Source organism: Pseudochaenichthys georgianus, chromosome 21 (assembly GCF_902827115.2).
Source record: "Pseudochaenichthys georgianus chromosome 21, fPseGeo1.2, whole genome shotgun sequence".
NCBI classification, from domain to species: Eukaryota; Metazoa; Chordata; class Actinopteri; order Perciformes; family Channichthyidae; genus Pseudochaenichthys; species Pseudochaenichthys georgianus.
Window position 1 is genome coordinate 33,954,978 of NC_047523.1, and position 19,639 is coordinate 33,974,616.

A 19,639-nucleotide genomic window follows, 5' to 3' on the forward strand; every position below is an offset into this window, starting at 1 on the left:
GATGATGTCCTTTTGTTGTTCTGTTTATGCTTTTATGTTTCATGTGGAACTACTTGAGCAGGTCTCCCTTGGAAAAGAGATCAATGATCTCAATGGGATTTTATCTGTATAAATAAAGGTTTGAAATGAAATGAGTTATCCAAATGAGCCTGTCACTGCCAGTTAGAGGGAGAGGAGCTCAGATATTAATAGTTAACAACTGCTTGAAGAGTCCCGACACACTTTCTGTGGTATTCTGGTCACTGTGTCTTTACTCTCACAGCGCTGCTAACAATTCTCTCTATGCATGTCCGTATGTCACCATGTGGTGTGCCGGTGCTCAGATTTCAAAAGCAGTTTTTGCAGTTGTTAACAGGGTCATTGCTGGCCAACATGCAACCTGATCAAATGTTACCCTTACAATACTTGAGGAATAATATTAGTCTTGTATTGTAACGGGTTTGACATTCCTTTATAGCAGAGTCGTCGTCATAGATTGAAATATATAATGTTAACATGTTTTTAGTACATTTAAATGTAAAGCAAATGCAAGGCCTAGATGACAGTTAGCTAAACAGCAACACATTTCAAATAGTAAAAATGTATTAAAAAAAATCATACAAATTATTATTTATTATGAGGAACACTATCGTCAACAAACTAGAAGAAAAGCATGTTTTCAGATCACCCGGAAAAAGAGCAAACCATTGGATTTGTAACACAAATAACTTTTATTTTGAAATTGTCATTTTACAATTAGTAAAAAATATGATAATTTCCCTTATACAATATATGTATTCTCCACTTACTTATAATACTTCTCTTATGTGAAAAACTGCTCTAACGAAGAGTTTATTTTTTATCAACAAGTTCTCAGATTCTCTACTCTTCTGACGCCAACACATATTTTTCAAATATTGACCACTTGGGTGTAAAACAGTGTGTCATTATGCCTTGGGAGAATTTCAAATATCCACGTCGGTTAGAGGTTAAAGAAAAGTAATTATTTTCCTGTGACAGCTACAGCTTTTTGATCCATAAGTTCCGACTGGAGAAAGCGTCTTTTACGAAATATTCTCTATACTATCATTTGTGTACATGTTATGGTCACAAAAAAACAAAAGCCCTTTTAAAACGTGAAATGAATAATTATAAGAACACTTCAATATGACAAAGTTAAAATCACAATTGTTGGATATATTAACTTCTATTTGTTTGAACAACTCACATGTCAGACAAAGCAATCAAAGCATAGTCTTCAAGTATCTATAGCATCCCGTTAGTAAACACATGTAATCAAGATGAGGTTAAACACCGCAGTAACACCATCAACCAGTGAAAATAAAGTCAAGCACTGACAGTTCAGATGACTGCAATACGCTGCACAGATCTCAGCACACCTTGCAAAGTCTGGTGAGATCAGACTGTATTTGTGCAGCGCTCCTTTTCTCCCATCTCCTCCCTTTATTTGTCTGAGAGCCCTTTTTCGTCACCTCTCCATTTCCACACAAACAAAAGAGTCCATAAGGCTGGGAATGCGATACATGTGCAATCAGTTGCTCTTAACACCAAATCAGCAACAGTCTCAGGTTTAAGACATTAGAGAAATAACAGTATTGTGCCACTATTACTGTTTTCCGTAAGGTAGAGTCGGCTTTTAAGGTTTCATTTTGCTAATGAAAGTGCATAAAACACACAGACCGACAGCTTGTGCTAACATCGCCTTGTGCTGGAGGTGTTGAGGAAGCCCAGTGCGCCTAAGTCACAGTTTAAGCAGGTATTCATCGAAAAACGGCAAAGTGCTGCAAGGTTGTTGGGCTGGCGACTTCAAATCCCAGTGAGAGGATGAAGTACCATCCAGTTTGAGTTTTAATACTTATCTGAAGTCAAATACTGCACAGTGGATTATAATCCCTTAACACACCTGTGAAGGCATCGACAGTCTACCTGGCATGAACACTTGATTGCATCGCCTTGCCAGACGATGCAGCTTCGAGGCAGAGTTTAACTGTACCAAACCTCTGCTTTGTAAATGCCGTATCAAGTGTCTCCAGAGGCCTTAATGAGCGTCTTAGTAATGTGTCTGAGATGCAGGCAACACACTGACTAATGTCTGCATGGTAAATTGACTAATTAGGTGGAAACAATGCTTACTGTGATGCATTTTAGATCTCCAGCATGTTTCAAGTTTCTGCAGGATCGTTTAAAACACAATGGAAATCACTGTCTGCTAAAACGCTTATAATACAGTTGAACTAAAGTTGGCATACTACTGATTTGAAGTACCTCAACACTGCTATGGTTCTTTAGGTGTTGTATTCTATAATAATTCAAGCAACTAGAAAGGATAAGCGGCCATGAACTGACCGTCTTTTTTAATTTATCACTGAAATAGCAAACATTTAAAAGGTTCCTCCATTTTCTGCACAAAGCTTCAACGCTAGATATTAGTCACTGTTCATACTTACTTCTGAAAGCAAACCAAAAATCTGTTAAAAAACAAAAGCCACTCCCTTCTACAGTGTTGGTTAAGACTGGACTTCTTATACGTTTTAAGTACACATTTTCATGTACATCTTCAGAGCCACTTGATGTTTGCGGAGAGGTAAGGGCTAAGTCCTATACCCGGAGCTTTGTGTCTGAACATGGTGTTAGCCAAGCGGGTCTCAGAGCGAAGCAAAGTGCTGGGGCGGCTGGCTGTGGGCCAGGCCGGGCTGAGGGCTGGCACAGGCACTGCTGCTCACACTGGACCCAGGACTGGATGAAACAGGCAGGCTGGAGACTGAAGAAGCCTCCTTGTCTGAACCGTCATCATCTTCAACGTGCTGGGAGCGGGGCCGATGGGTGACCACCACCCTGGAGAAAAGACAGTGAGATAGTCCTGTGAGTTTTACTTTGTAGTGCGTGCATATATTTAAATAACTTGAAACATTGTGTTTTAACTTAGATGGAAGTTCGACATGTAATATGACTTCATCAGAATGGTCTGTAAGCATCTCCCTGTATCTTCTAAGGATCTATCGTGGATTTTTGTTTTGTTGTTGTGCACCTTGATCTCGACGGGATGATGAGGTCTTGTCTGTTGGATTCAAACCTTGAGATGTACATGTAGCTACTCTTTGACCACTGGAAGACACAACCGTAGAGAAAAACATTTTACATACATCACTGATAATAAATAAACATCACATTCTTCATTTATTTAGACGCATGTATTTGATGTTCTACAGTCCCTCACCATGTGAGCAGGGTAATTGGTTCCCAGATGAACTCCTTTCTCGCAGAGAGATGACAGCAGACCGATTCCTGCACAAAAAGAAGGCACCAAGAATGCTAAATACCTGGATTAAGTCTTCAAGCAGTGTCCATGTTTTTCTTGGTCCTCTCTGCTTAAAAGGACACATGAGACTTGATGCTCCTTGGTCTCTTTATGCAGTGAAAGAGATTCATCTCACTCTCTGGTCAGAGGGTGAGCAGTATTAAATGCACTGTTGGTCATTTTGTGATCCAAGCAATAATAGACTATGGAGTTTGATGGCGATCCCTGCAGTGTTCATCTGTGACCAGGAGAGGGCTGCACGATTTGGGGAAATAATCTAATTGCGATTTTTCTGAGATATTGCGATTCGATTTGCGATATTTGTTTTGTCCAACGGAAGTTTATTGTAAAATGCGGCCATATCTCCGGCTAGGAAGGTCGTATCAACGTGCTCCCGTCTCTAGTGCCCCCGCAGGCAGAGCTACGAGTGAAATAACTAAACTTACATGAAACTTCCGTTGGGTTGCTTTAAAGTCGAGCTTCAGTTTAAGATTCACCCTGTAATACAGTAGATGTAAAACATGTGATTGGATCAATCTGTCTATCACCTACTATTAGGGATGTAACGATATATCGAATATCACGGTAAATACATGTTTCAATACCGTCGTGAGACTGAGAAAATCTACCGCGATTAAAAAAAAAAAAAAAATGTAAATAATTTTATTTATTTTTTTAAACCTTTATTTAACCAGATGGACAAACATTTTTTTATTTAAAAAAAAATATTTACATTTTTTTTTAAATCAATGGGACCGATTGAGATCATCGATCTCTTTTTCAAGGGAGACCTGTCCAACATGGCAGCAAGTAGGTTACAACATGAACATAAAACAACACAAAAGGACATCGTATTTACAGGGCTACATGTACATACCTAGAGACATTGACAAGTACCAACAGTATATTTATATCTCGCCACGTCAATAAGCCTCACCTTCTTGGCAAAAACTATAGGTTACTTACGTAACCCCAGTTCTCAGAGTAACATGAAGTGAGATGTCTCACTATGGGATGTGCCTCATCGCGGAGCAAACAGAAGCATCAATCTCATTACGCCAATCCTGATTGGCTGGTGATCTTGACGTCAGCGTCAGGGGAAATCACCCCCTATAAGTAGCTTGCGCCACAACGCATGCGTCATTCAAAATAAGCACCTCTTCTCGCTTCACCATAGCAAGGAGGGCCGTCTGGTGAGACATCTCACTTCTTGCAAATTCTGACTCGTATAGGCCAAAGCAATTGCCTCCACAATCCAGTGGGAGAGCCGTTGCTTAGTAACAGGCTTACCCTTGTGAGGGTTAGCCCAGGACACGAAGAGTTGGTCATTAAGACGAAGCTCCTTTGATCTGTCCATATATGTGTGTAAAGCCCGGACTGGACACAACAGATCCTGCTGCTGCTCCCCGGAGGAAACCAGGCCCTTCTTTCTAGGAGAGAGAGAGAGAGAGAACCTCTCTCTCCAGAATATGGGTTGACTCTCTCTGGGCTTGTGAAAACAGATAAAGTGTAACTGTTTTGAGAAGCCCAGGCAGATGTCATGAGTATCTCCTGCTGTATGCTCCTTAGAGCTAGCTGAGATGTCACGCTTACGGCCCCAGCCGGCACTGCGCGTGACGGTGGTGCCCTCACGGCCCCAGCCGGCACTGCGCGTGACGGTGGTGCCCTCACGGCCCCAGCCGGCACTGCGCCTGACGGTGGAGCCCTCACGGCCCCAGCCGGCACTGCGCCTGACGGTGGAGCCCTTACGGCCCCACCCGTTCCCGCGTGTCTTGTCGTCGCCAGGTCCCGGGCCTGTCAGGGCGCGGGATTCCGGTTCTGAGGCAATCGCTGACAATGAGCCCCAGACCGACACGGAGAGGGGTTCGCTCTCTGTGGCAGACGCCCCCGTGTCTTGACTGCCGGCCGGCGGGTCCATGGACATGGGGGGGTCCTGTTCCGACAGGCTAGCTTGTCTCGCTAGCCGCCGGCGGAGGCTCTTGACAGTGAAGCGGACACAATGTCCGCATGAGCCGGGGTTGTCGATAGCGCCTCGGGCATGTTCCAGCCCGAGGCAGGACGAACAGACCTGGTGTGTGTCTGTGCCCGAGATCTTCAATCCGCAGCCGCAGAGTCGAGCCACCGAGTCCCTGACTCCTCTGGTGTGAGGGAGAGGGGTGTCCATCTTTGTCGCCTCGTGGCGTGGAGAGGGCCCGCTCTCGACAGGTGGGACGGGAAAAAAGGTATTACCACCTTGTCCTTAATCCGGGGAAAGAGGACGGTGTGGGTTTTTTAATCCCGGATAATACTGACTGGTGTGGCCGTATGCTCCTCTTTTAATCCTTTTCCCCTCCTTGGGGAAGAGAAAAGAAAAAACGTCCTCGCTACCGTGGTGTCGGTAGAGAGGGAGCGAGCTAGCAACAGGCGTGTTGCTAGCTTGAAAAAAATCGGACCTACCTTACTTTCTCGTAGAGAAGGGCGAGGTCGATTTTTTTCCAAGTACTAACGGTGTTAGTACTACCGTCTTCCTGCAAAGCAGAAGGAGTAGCCGGCGAGTGCCCGTCGACCGAAATGGGTATTTGGGTTCAGTCTGTGGACAGTGAAGCTTGCCTGGCTACTGTGAGATGTGCTCTGAAGCGAGAAGAGGTGTTTGAATGATGCATGCGTTGTGGCGCAAGCTACTTATAGGGGGTGATTTCCCCTGACGTTGACGTCAAGATCACCAGACAATCAGGATTGGCGTAATGAGATTGATGCTTCTGTTTGCTCCGCGATGAGGCGCATCCCATAGTGAGACATCGAACGGAGTGTTATGAATGAGAACTGTATTGTTTTTGAAGTGGTGGAGAGACAATGCACAGTTTGACCCACTGCTGTCACCCATGGCCAAAGCATATCTCTCTGTCCCAGCAACATCAGTACCAAGCAAGAGAGTTTTTTCACATTTTTGTTTCTTTATTTTTCAATATCGCGATAAATATCGTCCCGTGGACTTTTTAAATCGCGATATTATCGTACCGTGAGTTTTTGGTATTGTTACATCCCTACCTACTATCATGGGCCACTTCTGATTGGTTAACAATGGCTGGTACATGTGGAGCACAGCACTTCTGATTGGTGTGGATGACTGACACACAAAAAAGAAAAATGTTTCGATTTAAAATCAATGAATCGTTCAGCCCTAACCAGGAGCCAAATGATACACTGGAGGTTTCCTTCTCTCTAAAACAAACAGACCCAGTGATACAAACTGGAAAAAGCTTCTAAAATCAGTGTTTCCCCCGAGGACAAAGGACAGAGCTAACTGCTAACAATTGCTCAGCTTGTTTCTCAGACCTCTCAAGATCGCGACTTCCAATGATTACAATGTTGTATTAAAATGTAGGGTGAAAACAACCAAGATCTAAAGTTTTATGAATTAAGAAAAAGTGTGCCTTAAAACTAGATCAAAAGTAAGTTGAAGACAGCTTCTGGCAAACAACCATAAAGCATACGCATTCACAAGGTTAAGGGCGGGACTACATTGACAGATTTCTCTGATTTGTAGTTGGTAAAGTTGTTGGAAATGTTTTGGGGATAGTTATTAGGATACGACTAACAAATATATAACATGGAACACACATACCTTTTGTCCTGTTGTTCCAGTACTTCTGCTCCCATTGGTCCAGCAGGACGTTGAGGTATCTTGGACACTCGAAGAAGCGAAGGTAGCGGGACGATGACTGCGATGGGAAAATACGCTGAAACTGTCCGGCACGAGAAAGCTCGTCTTCACTCTCTGTGAGCATACACACGTCCTCTGGAGTCAGGACATCTAACACTGTAGAGAGGAAGTCCTGACAGAGACACAAGACACACAGCTTTCATTTCTACTAACCTTTTTAACCAGATTAAATGCACTTTATGTACCTCGGATGTTTTCAAATATATTGTCTTATTGTTGATTCACTTTCCTGTCCAAATCTTTACTGTATTTAAATTCATTTACCTGGTCGGCGTAGCGCTGGGTGAGGTAAAAGGCCCGTTTGACTTTCTCATCGGCAGACAGATCCGGCTTGGTCCTTTCTCTGTTTCCTCCACACAGACTATAGACACATGTAAGTATTAATACATACATACTAGGGCTGCACGATACTGGAAAAAAACTGACATTGCGTTATTTTTTCCCCCTGCGATATGAAAAAATACAGGAATTGAAGAAAAGACAGTTTTTTTGGTCCGCAAACCGTCCTTTCTTGAATTCTAATGCTATACAATTGGTATTTTTCTAACTATATTTAACCAGATGAAGGATTTTAGTCACAGACTTCTGGATCTTAAGTTATCAGAGCGACAAGCTGAGCTAGCTCGATTATCCTGCTGTGATCTGATCAAGAATGGTTGTGATTGGCGGTTTGCTGTGCATGCAGAGCCGGCATGTCACTCACTCAAGTACCCCTGACATGAGAGCCGCGCAAGTTTTCCTTTTGTAGCAAGCAGCAAAATAATTGTAACATGAAGTGTTTGAGTTCATTTGCCAACTTAATATTGCACGTCCTAAAAAAAATTCTTAAAAAATATGCATGTCCTGCGATGTGAATATCGTGCATGCGCATAACGCGATTATCGTCACAACACGATATATCGTGAAGCCCTAATATATACACACAGACACAAAAAGATTTGTTGATACAATTCAAGGTATTTTTCTAAGGCTGTTGTTTAAAGTGGACCTATCATGCGATATTTGAAACATATATTGTAGGGCCATACTTATATAAAACATGTCTGAAGTTTTTTTTTCAAAATACCAAACAGATCATGCATTTTAGCCATGCCTCATTTCACTCTTTTCCAGCCCTGTTTTTGCAACAGCTGATTCTGCTTTTGTGGCAGACTACAGCGCCACTTACAGGCCTGGCATATGTACTACAGCGTCTCCAGAGCTTTCGAGCGGTCTCTCATTCCCCTGATAGGTGGAGAGTTGCCCATATAGGAGGAGCACCCCTTTTCTGACATCAGGAAAATTTAAATCTGTATCAGCTCCGTTGCAGCCCCGTTTTTAGAGATTTGGGTATGGAGGAAAAGAGAGAGGGTTGTGTTTTCTGACACTTGGTGAGTTCCCTGACACACCGGGGACACATATTCATGTATAAAAGACGAACAAAAGTGCATTTTGCATGATAGGTCCCCTTTGAATTGGATTCTATACATTGCAAGTTGTTTCAAGACAACCAGAATAAACTAGTTTCCTGGTCTTCCAGTACGTCCTCCCTACCTGGTTGTGGAGCTGGAGGCACTGCTGCAGGGCGTGATCACGTCGTCTTTTTGGGGAACACGGAAGCCTGCCAGGTTCAGAAGGTCCCTGATCATCTGACCTTTCACTGCGACATCCAGCGCTGTGTTGGAATGAAGACTGGAGCGGGAACACGACATTAGAATAGTAGTTTGAAAATCTTGATGCGTTTTGTTTTTATGCGTGTGCATGTTACCTTGGTGATATGTTGACCTCCAGGATCCAGGGTTTGAGCTTCTCATCGAGCATGATGTCGAAGCCGAACAGCTCGTGGCAGCTGTAAGGTGACCTGACGTGCATCTTCAGCAGAGTGTTGACGTACGGTTCGGACCTGATAATCCACACAAAGACCTCTGAGTTCAATAGTAAGGGCTGTGTCAGAAACAGACTTTAAATCATTCTTTTCCAAACAGAAAAATATAAAAATTGTGAATAATAAAATGTGCCCGACAATGAGATGCCCGATTTGGAAAACTTACGCAATGATTGTTTTGATCACAATGTCTTTAATCTTCTCCCAGATCAGAGTAGTGTTGACTCCTTTGGAACCCAGAAAATGCCACAAGGCCTTCAACGCCCTGAAGAAACACACATCATATTAATGAATTATAATGTATAGCAGAGACATATGAATACAATAGTAACCAAGATGTGTCTCATATTTGAGTTTCACTTTTACAAACCATTTGTGCCCCTGGCAGGCCTGGTCGTCGCTGTTGCTCTGGTATTCAGAGTTCTTCTTGTTGACGCTATAGTTGGTCAGATGCATGAACTTGTTACCCAGAGTCTTCATGGAAGACGAATACCTAAAGAGAAGAAACTTTGAATTCAATCTAATATGCCCTCTATCATCAGCTTTTTCTCGAGTCTCTGACACATCTAAATGTCCAATCAGCCATTTAGATTTGAAGGTCATATCTGTCATACAACTACACATCCTATTACCTTGTCCTGCTTAAATCAAAGATTTGCACCTTGAGCATCATTTATTTCCATTTTACATAACCTATCCTACAGTATCTGGCCTTGTTGTCACTGTGGTGGATGAAAACTGACTTGCAGCTGGCGAATCGAACCAGTCCATCAGAGAAAATGTAAACTCTGAGCGGGTCGTAGGATGACACGTAGACGTAGATCCGCAGGTCAAACTTGTTACCGCTGATGAGGTAGGGCTTGTGAAGGTACCTGCCAAACACAACCAGGAAACAAATGTTTTATCCTAAAGATTCATTTAGTGTTGCGTTCTGGAAAATGGTCGATGTTCTCCTAACTTTCAAACTATTAGCGGACTACTCTTGGCTACTTACTTCTGGACCAGCAGTGGTCTCTTGCGGGGCAGCTGGCCCCATCTGTGGATGACCTGGATACCGATTCCTCGGGCCGAAGCAGGCTATCAAAAGGAGAGAAGAAAGACAGAATATAATAGACAAAACACATCTTTTTTTTAACTTCAAAAAAGTTTTTTCTTAAGCATCAAGATCTGGAGTTATTATTTGGAACTTTAACTAATTGCCAAATCGTTTTTTACAGCAATTAAAGCCAATCATCGTCATCATTAGAAAGAACACCTTGCTATAAGGCAACTAAAACCAAAAAGACACAAAAAAACATACAAATAAACAAGCCATCTTTACAGGAAAGCATAAATATGACTTAATATGCCAAGTTTTTTTAATTCAACACCAGCTGATGTTTTGTTGCCAATAAATCCAAAACACAATTCATTTAGTCCATGGTTCTTTTGCCAGTGATTTGTTTGTCTATGTACAAGCAGAACATACCGGTTTGATGATCCATTTCTGCCGGGGGCCGCCGTCCTCCCAGGCCTTGCGTAGCATCTTGATGTCCTGAGGTAGGACGAAGGTGCGAGGGAAAAAGCTGAACTCTTGTTTGCCGAAGCGAACCTGCATCTTGGACAGGTTCCTCCACAGCCGGTCCTTTCTGCCGATCTGGAACGTTCCCGGGAAGTGGTTCAACTGGGACAAAAGAAAATCACAAAAACCGCCAAGTTAATACTTTTTTGGGACAGAAGATGTAAAGAGCACATTTCATAATTACACTTAAGTTAAAAAAGGGACTGCTGCCCGAAAGTACATATTTAGCGTCTGACCATAAGTGCTATTAAGATCGGGGCAAGAAGGAAGTGTTCATGTACTAAGGACATTGAGAATAATAGTTGAATGTTGCTAGCTCATCTACATAGCCCCTCATTACTGAAGAGGACGCAATTCATGTTTACATTTCACGCTGCCACAAGCAGGAACCTCTATACCAGGGCTATTCAATTAGTTTGGAATGGGGCCGGTTGATGAAAATGCTCCAAAGCAAGGGGCGGGAAAAAGATGGCTTGAAATATGAGCAATCATATTAAGAGCTTCAGATACAGTTAATACTACAACAGCATAGTGCATATATCGTGTTTAATTAAATCAAACAACATCGCCCCAAGGCCTTTCTAGATCTAAATGGCAAGTTCAGAACTCAGTAGGCCGACATGTGAAGCTACTTTAACCATCAACATCATTTCATTTCATTTAGGTGAAATGATCTAATCATTCACGCAGAGATGCAATCGATGACAGGAGTTGTCACTACAGTAGCTAGTTTGCAGGCAATTTCTTCCCCTCTCTCTCAATTTAACACCCTCTTTGGAATAAAGGCGCTCTGGCCCCAAAAAAAAACTTTAAAAAGAATAAGAAAAAAGTAGATTACTTTTTAACATTATACTCAAAGGGCCAGTAAATATCACTCCGGGGCCGGATTTGGCCCGCGGGCCGCCAATTGAATCTCCCTGCTCTATACCATGAATAAAAGCTTCCCTTCGGTGCTGTGACATTGGGCAGGTGCACTTAAAAGTAAATAGTTCCTTGATGAAACTGCGGTGGTGGCGAAGTCAATAGGGACTTGGCTTGGCAACTGGATGGTCACCAGTTCAAGTCCCCGGCAAGACCAAGTGCTACCGAGGTGTCCCTGAGCAAGGCACCGTTCCCCACACAGCTCCCCGGGCGCCGTTCAAAATGGCAGCACACTGCTCCTAACACGAGGATGGGTCAAATGCAGAGAAACTATTTCCCCACGAGGGATTAATAAAGTATATCAAATCAAATATCATATCAAATAACAGGGTCTGTGGATTATCTTAAGTAACATGTCATTTTGTTTCGACGTTCCATTATAGTCAAGAGAAATCAAACATCTACAAATAATTGACATCTCGCACCGAAACCTCTAGATTATTATATACATTTAATAAATACAGTTTCTCACCTTCTGGTGCTCTGCGAGGGCCTTGAAGCCAGGAGACTTCATGTGGTGTCCCCAGCAGCCCAGCCAGTCATAACTTTCTAATAGACGAAAGAGGGACACACACATTTCAATTACTCAGAGCAAATGTTACATGATTGTAGAAGCAATGAACTCGAACACATCACATACGATTGACAAGAGATATGAAACCGTGTCCGTTTCAACACATGTGGTGACTCACTTTTGGTAGCCTTGAAGTGTGACCTGCCAATGGTGTGTTTGACAATATTTGGAGTGACGTTGCTTATCTTCCATTTTAACAGTCGTCTTTGTTCAGCTGGCAGCAGCTCCACTGTGGATCACAGCACAACGTTTGTGCACATTTATAAACAAATAAATACACATTGTGCTTACACCTACTCCATGCATAATGCAGACACGGAAATGGTTCACAGTACATACTTAAGAGTCAATGTTTTGGTATAAGATGTAAACTTACAGTACAATCCTTGGTACCACTTTACAATAAGACTAGCCTTATAAAGGGTTTACGAATAGTTTGTAATTCATTTATTAATTAGGTTGTGAACACTTTATAAATCATTAATAAGCTTTAATAAGACGTGAGATAAACAGGGCAATTGTGACCGGTTGCTTGCCAAATAGTGAGCCCACATGTATCTGTAGTACAGATATATATAATATATAAGGCTTAGCAGTACAGATTCTGTACTGCTAAGCCTTATTATTGGCTACCTAGCATACTTCGTCTTCTTCATCAGCCAGCATCCTTGGTATCTGTTGTTCACCGAGTTGATTCTCGCTAAGTATAAGGCTTAGTCATCTTGCCAAATAGTGAGCCTGTGTTGATGTATGAAAACTATGTTTATAAATGGTTCTTAATGATTAATAAAGTGTTTACAACCTGATTCATAACTTAGTGCCACAGCGACGCGTCCTAAAACCCGGGAGTAAGTGTTACCACTTCCGGTTCCTTCAACAAAATCCTATGGAGAAATTACATTGGTTTTTGTCGAAGGAACCGGAAGGAGTTTGCTTCCGGGTTTTAGGACTGTGGTACTCTGTGGCACTCTATAGCAACCCTTTATGAATCCTTTATAAGGGTAGTCTTATTGTAAAGTGGTACCCAATTTTTTCATAAAACAGCACTCACACTTGAAAGAAAAAAAGATAAAACCCAACACTTGTTATCACACTTAAAGCTACTAAATCAAAACAGACGGTCGGTCCTGACCTTTCTCATTGGCAGTGCTGAAGTACAGTGTTGGTGGGATTTGAGGGAACAAACTGGGAACCAAAGCTGGTCTCTCCTCTCGATGATCGTCCGCCTCCAATGACATCGGCTCCTCGATACTAAGAGAGAGAGGGAGGAATAACGATAAATCATAAAATGACTGTTCAGAACTAAAGAGGTGGCATTGTGATGGTCGCGTCAGAAACTTCTGATCAGGACCATTTTGGGTGTATCACTAGTACACTATAAACAATCTCCACAAAACCGTCCCATCTCAAACAAATACATCAACAACAGTGAGTGAGACATGTGTCGTAAAGGGACATCATAGGTAAAGTATAAACTCTGTAAACTCAAATTACTACTCAATATCTACAAATAATCTTTCCGTTTCCTTCCGAAGTCAGCCCAGTTCCCGCCCTCTCAGCGCCACAGCTCTTCTTACCTCGTCACAACCAAAACAAGCAAATTGCTCACAACTAAATTAAAAAGTAATGCATCTAGTGTTACGCCCAGGGCCAGAAGTTGGCATCCAGTCAAAACTGAGTAGAGCGTGGACTGGATTGATGACCGATTGCAGTATCCGGTAGTAACATGACGCGTGTGTGAATTTGGTGTACACCACACGGAGTCGATACTTCTGAAGAAGGCTTTCTGAAGAAGGACACTTTTCAATCCAACTTTAAGGATTACTATTAATAGAGAGACTAAGACAGGACAGCAAATGAGGACATAAGTAACCTCAACGAAATAACACCGCAGCCGGACGAGAGCCGGTCGAATCAACGGCGAGTCATTTTTACGCGGCCGTAAAGTGTTTTTCGTTTTAGGCAGTTTCAAGTAAGCCAAACATTAGAATACTCTTTTTTCAATTCAACACACACAATAATTAGAATCAAAACACAAAATGAAAAAACTCACATGACAGTCATATAGGAAGAAAAGATGGATCAAGAAACGGGATAATGTTATCTTCTTGCAGATTGTTTCTCTTAAATAAAGTCCTTCTACCATCAAGAGGTATATATCTGCATAACAGCGGTGCTAGGCTAACGTAACACTATACTAGAGATACAGGTGCTTTAGCTTAGGAAAGGGTGTGCAGGTGATGGGGTGTATGCAAATTAACACAAACAAAATCAGCTGGTTGGGTGAAAAAAAAGGTGACAATAGCGGTCCCTATCCAGGCTGTTTTCACAGAGAATCAGCTCCGAGTCTTTGGTAGGGAGTTCTATTGTAGAGGCCATCATAGTGGAGAACAAAATGACCCACAAAGCAGCAGACCTTTCCACCACGCTCTGCTGCTTTCAGACTCTTTCAACAATTGCAGTGAGAGAGAGAATGAGAGAGAGAGAGAGAGAGAAGGAGAGAGAGGGAGAGAAAGAGAGAGAGAGAGAGAGAGTCCACAGGATCTGATGGATTTAGTTGTATTCCATGTTAGGAAACCAATTCAAATCCAGGCTTGGATGTTGGGCGTTCCAAGGAAAGGACGTGGACATTTTGGAGTTGTTTTAGCAGTTGAGAAAAACGCTTTCAAACCACAATAACTTGTCTGGCCAAAACACGTTTAAAAAGGTACACTACATACCGAGAAACATGTTGTTATTGATAGATATCCTTTTATCTGACCATCAGTTATTTAAATGACCATAATAAAACCTGAGAGGGGCATGAGGAACACCGTATAAATGTATATAGGTTATAAATTAATACAGGAAGTATATAATTAGAATTTGCATGGCTGCCGACAATGATTGCTGCTCCTCGTCAGGTACACACTTAAGTACCACAAGAGGGACAAATAGGACTAAATGATTGAAACAGCAAGCACGACTCGGAGTCAATGTGGATTCACACTTTAGAGAAACAGAGGGCTATTTGCTCAATGAGAAAGGAAAACAGACGTGTCTGGAAAACTGTCCCAAAACACATTTTCATTGTGCAAGAAAACAGCTGTACTCCACTCAGGAATAGTCCGTGTTCTTGTGGGTACCATGAATGTTAACCGAAAAGAAATGTGTGTGGGGGCGGGGTTATAGAGTGCATCTTACCCAGAAAGTAGAGCGATGGATGCTGTGGACGAGGTGCCAGCTATGGATGAACAGTCGGAGTTATCTGAAAAGACGACGAGACTAAAATCAGTGTCTATAAAATACAAACTATAGAGCTGACTGGCTGATGGCAGCTTACATTTGATGAAGTACTCAGAGTGTGTATTTAACATCTTACCATCATCACTACAGTCATTTTCCATCTCATCATCATCAACCAGCTCCTCCTCGGCTCCATCCAGCTGCAGAACACAGTCCTGGCTGGAAACAATGAATATAAGGTCAGATATCGACCGTGAAAAACAGCATGTACTGATTGAGAAGCAAACAGCTGTTGCTCACCCAGATGGTTCAGTTTCTCCAACCGGGCACTCCGCCGTTGGGGGGGGTGAGGCGGCGAGAGGAGAGGAAGCCTGCCCGGTGAGATGGATGGCAGAGATCTGAGACGTCACAGAGCCCATCATGGCTCCTGATGGACTGGAGGCCACAGCTACGAGGGAAAGAACACCGTACAGTCATAACGGGAGGACAGGCAGCATGTGAACACACACAGTTCTCCGTTTCAGCTTGAAAAACTATTTAAACACTGAATTTGTTATGAAAATTGTTATTCTTCTGTCAAGTGACTAATCGATCAATTAACTATTAATTTCAGCTCTACAGAGGATTCAATAACCAGACAATGCATCGTTCCCCAGTTCTAGCACATTTCCCAGTAAAGTAATAATTCTGATTACCTGTGATGGCGTTCTGCGGGGCGGGCTGCTGCTCCTGAGTGGCACGGACATTGGCACTGAGCACAGTTGGCGTGGAGCTATTTGGAAAGGGACTGGCTGCTGCAGGGCTGAATCTTCTGCATGTGGACACGCTTCGTTCCTGTGGACATTGACGGTATGCGGCCTGCTTGTTTAGGTCAATGGATACTACTGTTTTGGACTTGCAGTTTGTCGTTGCTGGAGGACCACCTATTACTCGCAGCTCTTTGTTTAAAGCAGTTATTGTGCAACTGTTTTGTGTCTGACTGCATATTTTTGATTTAGCAGAATGGCTCCATCTCACAGTTGTTGTTTCTCCTGTGCTTCTTTTTTCTACTTGTGTGTCCTTAGTGCTGGAGGCATCTCCCAATGCTGCCCCCTGGTGGTCACAGAGAGAACGGCATAGATGAGGCACTGATGGTAGAGCGGAACAGTCTGCAGTCTCAGGCTAATAAGACAAAACAAGGAAAGGTCAGGTCTGAAGGATCTATGGAGTTATCAAATATAAAGAAAAGCATTTCACTTGAAAAGCAGACATTATTTTTAATTCTGGGTCAAAAGCCTGACAACAAAGGTGTTTCTATACTATAACTCTTGTGAGATTATACTTCTTGACACATCAAAACTCACCATCATCTTGATAGTTTGCTGCCGAGTGGGCTGTCCTTGGATAAAAAGGCCTTGATGACAAGCTGAGGAAAGAGGCTCCGATCCTGACAGCGCGTCCCCTGTGGCAGCCGGACGTCTGCTCGTTGCTGTTAGAGAGGTTTGAAGCGACATACATTTCTGCGTAATGCCCGTTGAATTGACATTAAATCCAATCTTACATTCATTCTTGGGGAATGAGGAAGTGGCACCGGTGTCTTTGAGGCTGCTTCCACCCAGTACCTGGTTTGGGTTATTAGTCCCATGAAGTTGTTGTGGCCGGTTATCAGATCCATCTGGCACGGTGGTGAATTGGCAATGGGTGGTTTCATTTCCGTTCCCATTCTCCAACACAGAAACCATAGACGCTGTGTTCCGCCTCAAGGGGGATGCAGATGAGGCAACTTTAGAGGAGAGAGGTTTGGCTGCATCCTTTCTCCTGGAGAGCTCCAGGGAAGTCTGATTAAAAGGCACTTTAGTGGCTACACCTGTCTTGGCATGTGTACTGACAGAGGTTGTAGAGGTGGGTCTATCGGCAGTGGAGCAAGCCCGAAGCTTTGCCCCGCCCCATGGGGAGGACTGGTTGGTGGGCATGGCACAATTCAACAAAGGTCTAGTTATTTCCAAAGGGCTAGATAAATAGAATAACAGTCACAACGATAAAAAGGCCTAAAATGAAGGGGGGGTCCTCTTGGTAACTCCTCCTGATTGGCTCTTCTGTTGGAGTGACTTTTGAGATGTCAGCTCCAGTGGAATGGAGTTGTTAAATATCTGTTGTTCACCATAGATTGAAAAAAAGTTCTTGATAAATCCTCCCCAACAGTTAACATACCTGCAGTCACAGAAGCAGTGATAGCAGCTCAACACTTGGGCCCAGCACCTGTGGTTCAGGTCAGCAGGACCACTCTTCGTAGCGATGCAGGGTTACAAGCCTTCATGTGAGGAGGACAAGCAGACACATAAGCCTTTCCTCCAGAGGCAAAGCGGTTCCCACTCTAATTAAACAGTGACCCTAAGCGTTTGATATAGAAAGAGGACACATCAAGGAGTCTCGAGGACATTGCTGGTGCAGACTGAGCCAGAACCAGTTTCAACTCCTTCTTCTCAACAACTCTAGTGATGAAACGTAAGCTTCAGGCTACATTTCTCAGCATTTTGAGATTTACCGTGTCTGTTTTGTATTTATCGATTCAGCTGGCCTGGTTTGATTGCTCTTTATGAGTATTTTTGCAAATAATGTCCTCAAAAGGGTTGAGAGCTAAACAAGATTGTTTCTATTTCGTTTTTTAATTACATCATGCCCAATAATTGACGACAAAAGCTGAAGTTATATTCACGTTGAACACTCAAATGTACCATGTTCCCCACCTGCCCTGAACACAACACTCCTTCACTTCCTGTTCACCTGAAGCCAGGATAATAAAGCCGGTGTCCTTCCTTCACCAGAGACTACTTTGGAACATATTTGAGTTGCATTTTAACCATGAAGATCACAGACGGTAATGTGATTCGGTTTCACCTTCAAATTCTCCATGGGATAACGGTGAAGAGCTTAGAGAAGAAAAAGAAGCGACTGTTCTTAGGTGGTTCAAAGATCTTTGGAGGTCCTCTGGAGAGTTTAGCCAGGAACACTTGGCATACTCCAACAAGGTGTCAGGTCTTGGAAGAGAGAGTGGTATCCTTGGAGTTCTCATGTATTCCTCAGTTGATTCACAGGAGGCAATAAACCACTGGAAGTACAAACAAGAGGAGCAGTCAGTGTAGTCCTATTGTGATACATTACCATAATCAGAAGACATCATGTTAATGTTCATCATTCGTATGGAAAAAAAGGCATCTTCAAGACACCAATGTTGAATCTGTTATTCCTTCACCAGCTGTTTAACACATTGTCTCAATATGTTATATTAAAAAGATAGAACAAGGATGTCAATGTGTTTCAACAAGGAATAATTCAACCACTACTGAAGCCAGGCAAAACATATGCATAAAAACAGTGTATAGTATAACATTCATTTAAAATGTCCTTATTCAAAGTATTCTTTTTAAATAATAGCTACCAGGTTAAACTACACTGAACATGTTGGTGTTTTGAAGATAAGTCCTGCGGTCAATTCAAAAGCACTTGTGTGTTACAAACTAAAAAAGTGATTAACAGGCCCAGCAGGTGTCCAAAGTTATAATGAGTAACATTAAGAAGATGCCCAACCATTGAAATCACAGCTATGTGAGCTAGCTAGGCGAGTTAGCTAGCCAATATCACTAAAGCAAGACATTCTACTGACAATATGATTACAGATGCTACCAGCAGTTTGCCATATTTCTTTAATAATGTTTTATCATGTCTCTTAACAGCAGGCAGCGTGCTGTGTGCTGAAAACCCTGCTGTCATGTCCTGGACAGCAGAGTTTCACGTGTGTGTGCTTCCAGGACACGCCGCTTCATGCTTCGCTTTACATTAGGCAACGAGCAAACAAACTAACTTAGTCTTCTGTGATTATATTAAAACAATAAAGTAAACTGAGGCAAGACTTAATTTAACACCAGGTTTCCATGACAACAATACACTTGTTATTGCCCTGTAAAATGCCGGCTAATGATGCTAGTTTGTGTCCGTTTCTTAGCTTAGCAACAACGGCCAACACTACACCAACTGTCATTGGTTGTTTGAAAGCCTCCATCCACAGTCAATACTAACGTTAAAACACAGCTTTGCTATCAATTTATGAATATATATCCATACCTACTTCGTCCCTGTACTGTCCCTAACATGTTGTTCCGCTGGTGTTTAGGGAGCTACCCGTCAGAAGCTGTTACATTGCAGTCAGTGGTGAGCTGAAAAGTGCGAGTGAAACATCATGGCCGAAGATCGTCTATTGAGAGAAGAGAGCCACTCCTGGTTCAGAATCAGTGCTCCCTCCACTGCACATGTCAATGTTAATGTTTTCATAGATCCTTAAACATGAAATATGTGTAGAAGTTGTCGATACTATACAATAAAATGATCTACAATATGTTCTTGCAATTTAAAACGTTTTTTGTAATAGTTATTATTTTAAATAGAAATGTTAGGCTGAACCCCTTGAGATGCACATTTCGTTTTCAAGGGGGTCTCCAGTGTTGAGAAGTAAGTGG

At 42.7% G+C, this 19,639-nt stretch overlaps 1 protein-coding gene across 5 annotated transcripts; it reads right to left on the reverse strand.

Annotated features, from left to right (window-relative positions):
* Nucleotides 1–704: 704 nt before the first annotated feature.
* On the reverse strand, nt 705–19,409 carry ttll4 (tubulin tyrosine ligase-like family, member 4). Of its 5 annotated transcripts, none has more exons than XM_034109849.2 (22): nt 19,248–19,409; nt 18,024–18,234; nt 16,490–17,436; nt 15,842–16,307; nt 15,447–15,594; nt 15,283–15,365; nt 15,105–15,168; nt 13,054–13,172; nt 12,040–12,150; nt 11,820–11,896; nt 10,334–10,528; nt 9,860–9,942; nt 9,609–9,737; nt 9,236–9,358; nt 9,032–9,130; nt 8,749–8,883; nt 8,535–8,672; nt 7,266–7,362; nt 6,903–7,113; nt 3,218–3,285; nt 3,029–3,105; nt 705–2,835 (listed from the first exon to the last, which is right to left on the reverse strand). In XM_034109849.2, exons 3-22 carry the CDS (start codon nt 17,096–17,098, stop codon nt 2,646–2,648), a joined length of 3,222 nt encoding a protein of 1,073 aa, XP_033965740.1. In that variant the 5' UTR covers nt 17,099–17,436; nt 18,024–18,234; nt 19,248–19,409; the 3' UTR covers nt 705–2,645. The 5 variants fall into 5 exon arrangements, with proteins under 5 accessions (XP_033965740.1, XP_071063132.1, XP_033965739.1 ...); XM_071207031.1 differs by having other exon boundaries at nt 16,490–16,614; nt 16,687–18,234; XM_034109848.2 differs by having other exon boundaries at nt 16,490–18,234; nt 19,252–19,409.
* Nucleotides 19,410–19,639: the final 230 nt, after the last annotated feature.

Excerpts from the sequence above, each read along its gene's own strand:
- ttll4 (XM_034109848.2), bottom strand. The coding sequence starts at position 17,098 with ATGCCCACCAACCAGTCCTCCCCATGGGGCGGGGCAAAGCTTCGGGCT. Across the intron at positions 12,151-13,053 it reads CAGCACTGCCAATGAGAAAG|TGGAGCTGCTGCCAGCTGAA; the intron begins GTCAGGACCGAC and ends TGTGATCCACAG. Across the intron at positions 10,529-11,819 it reads CCCTCGCAGAGCACCAGAAG|TTGAACCACTTCCCGGGAAC; the intron begins GTGAGAAACTGT and ends CTTTTGTCCCAG.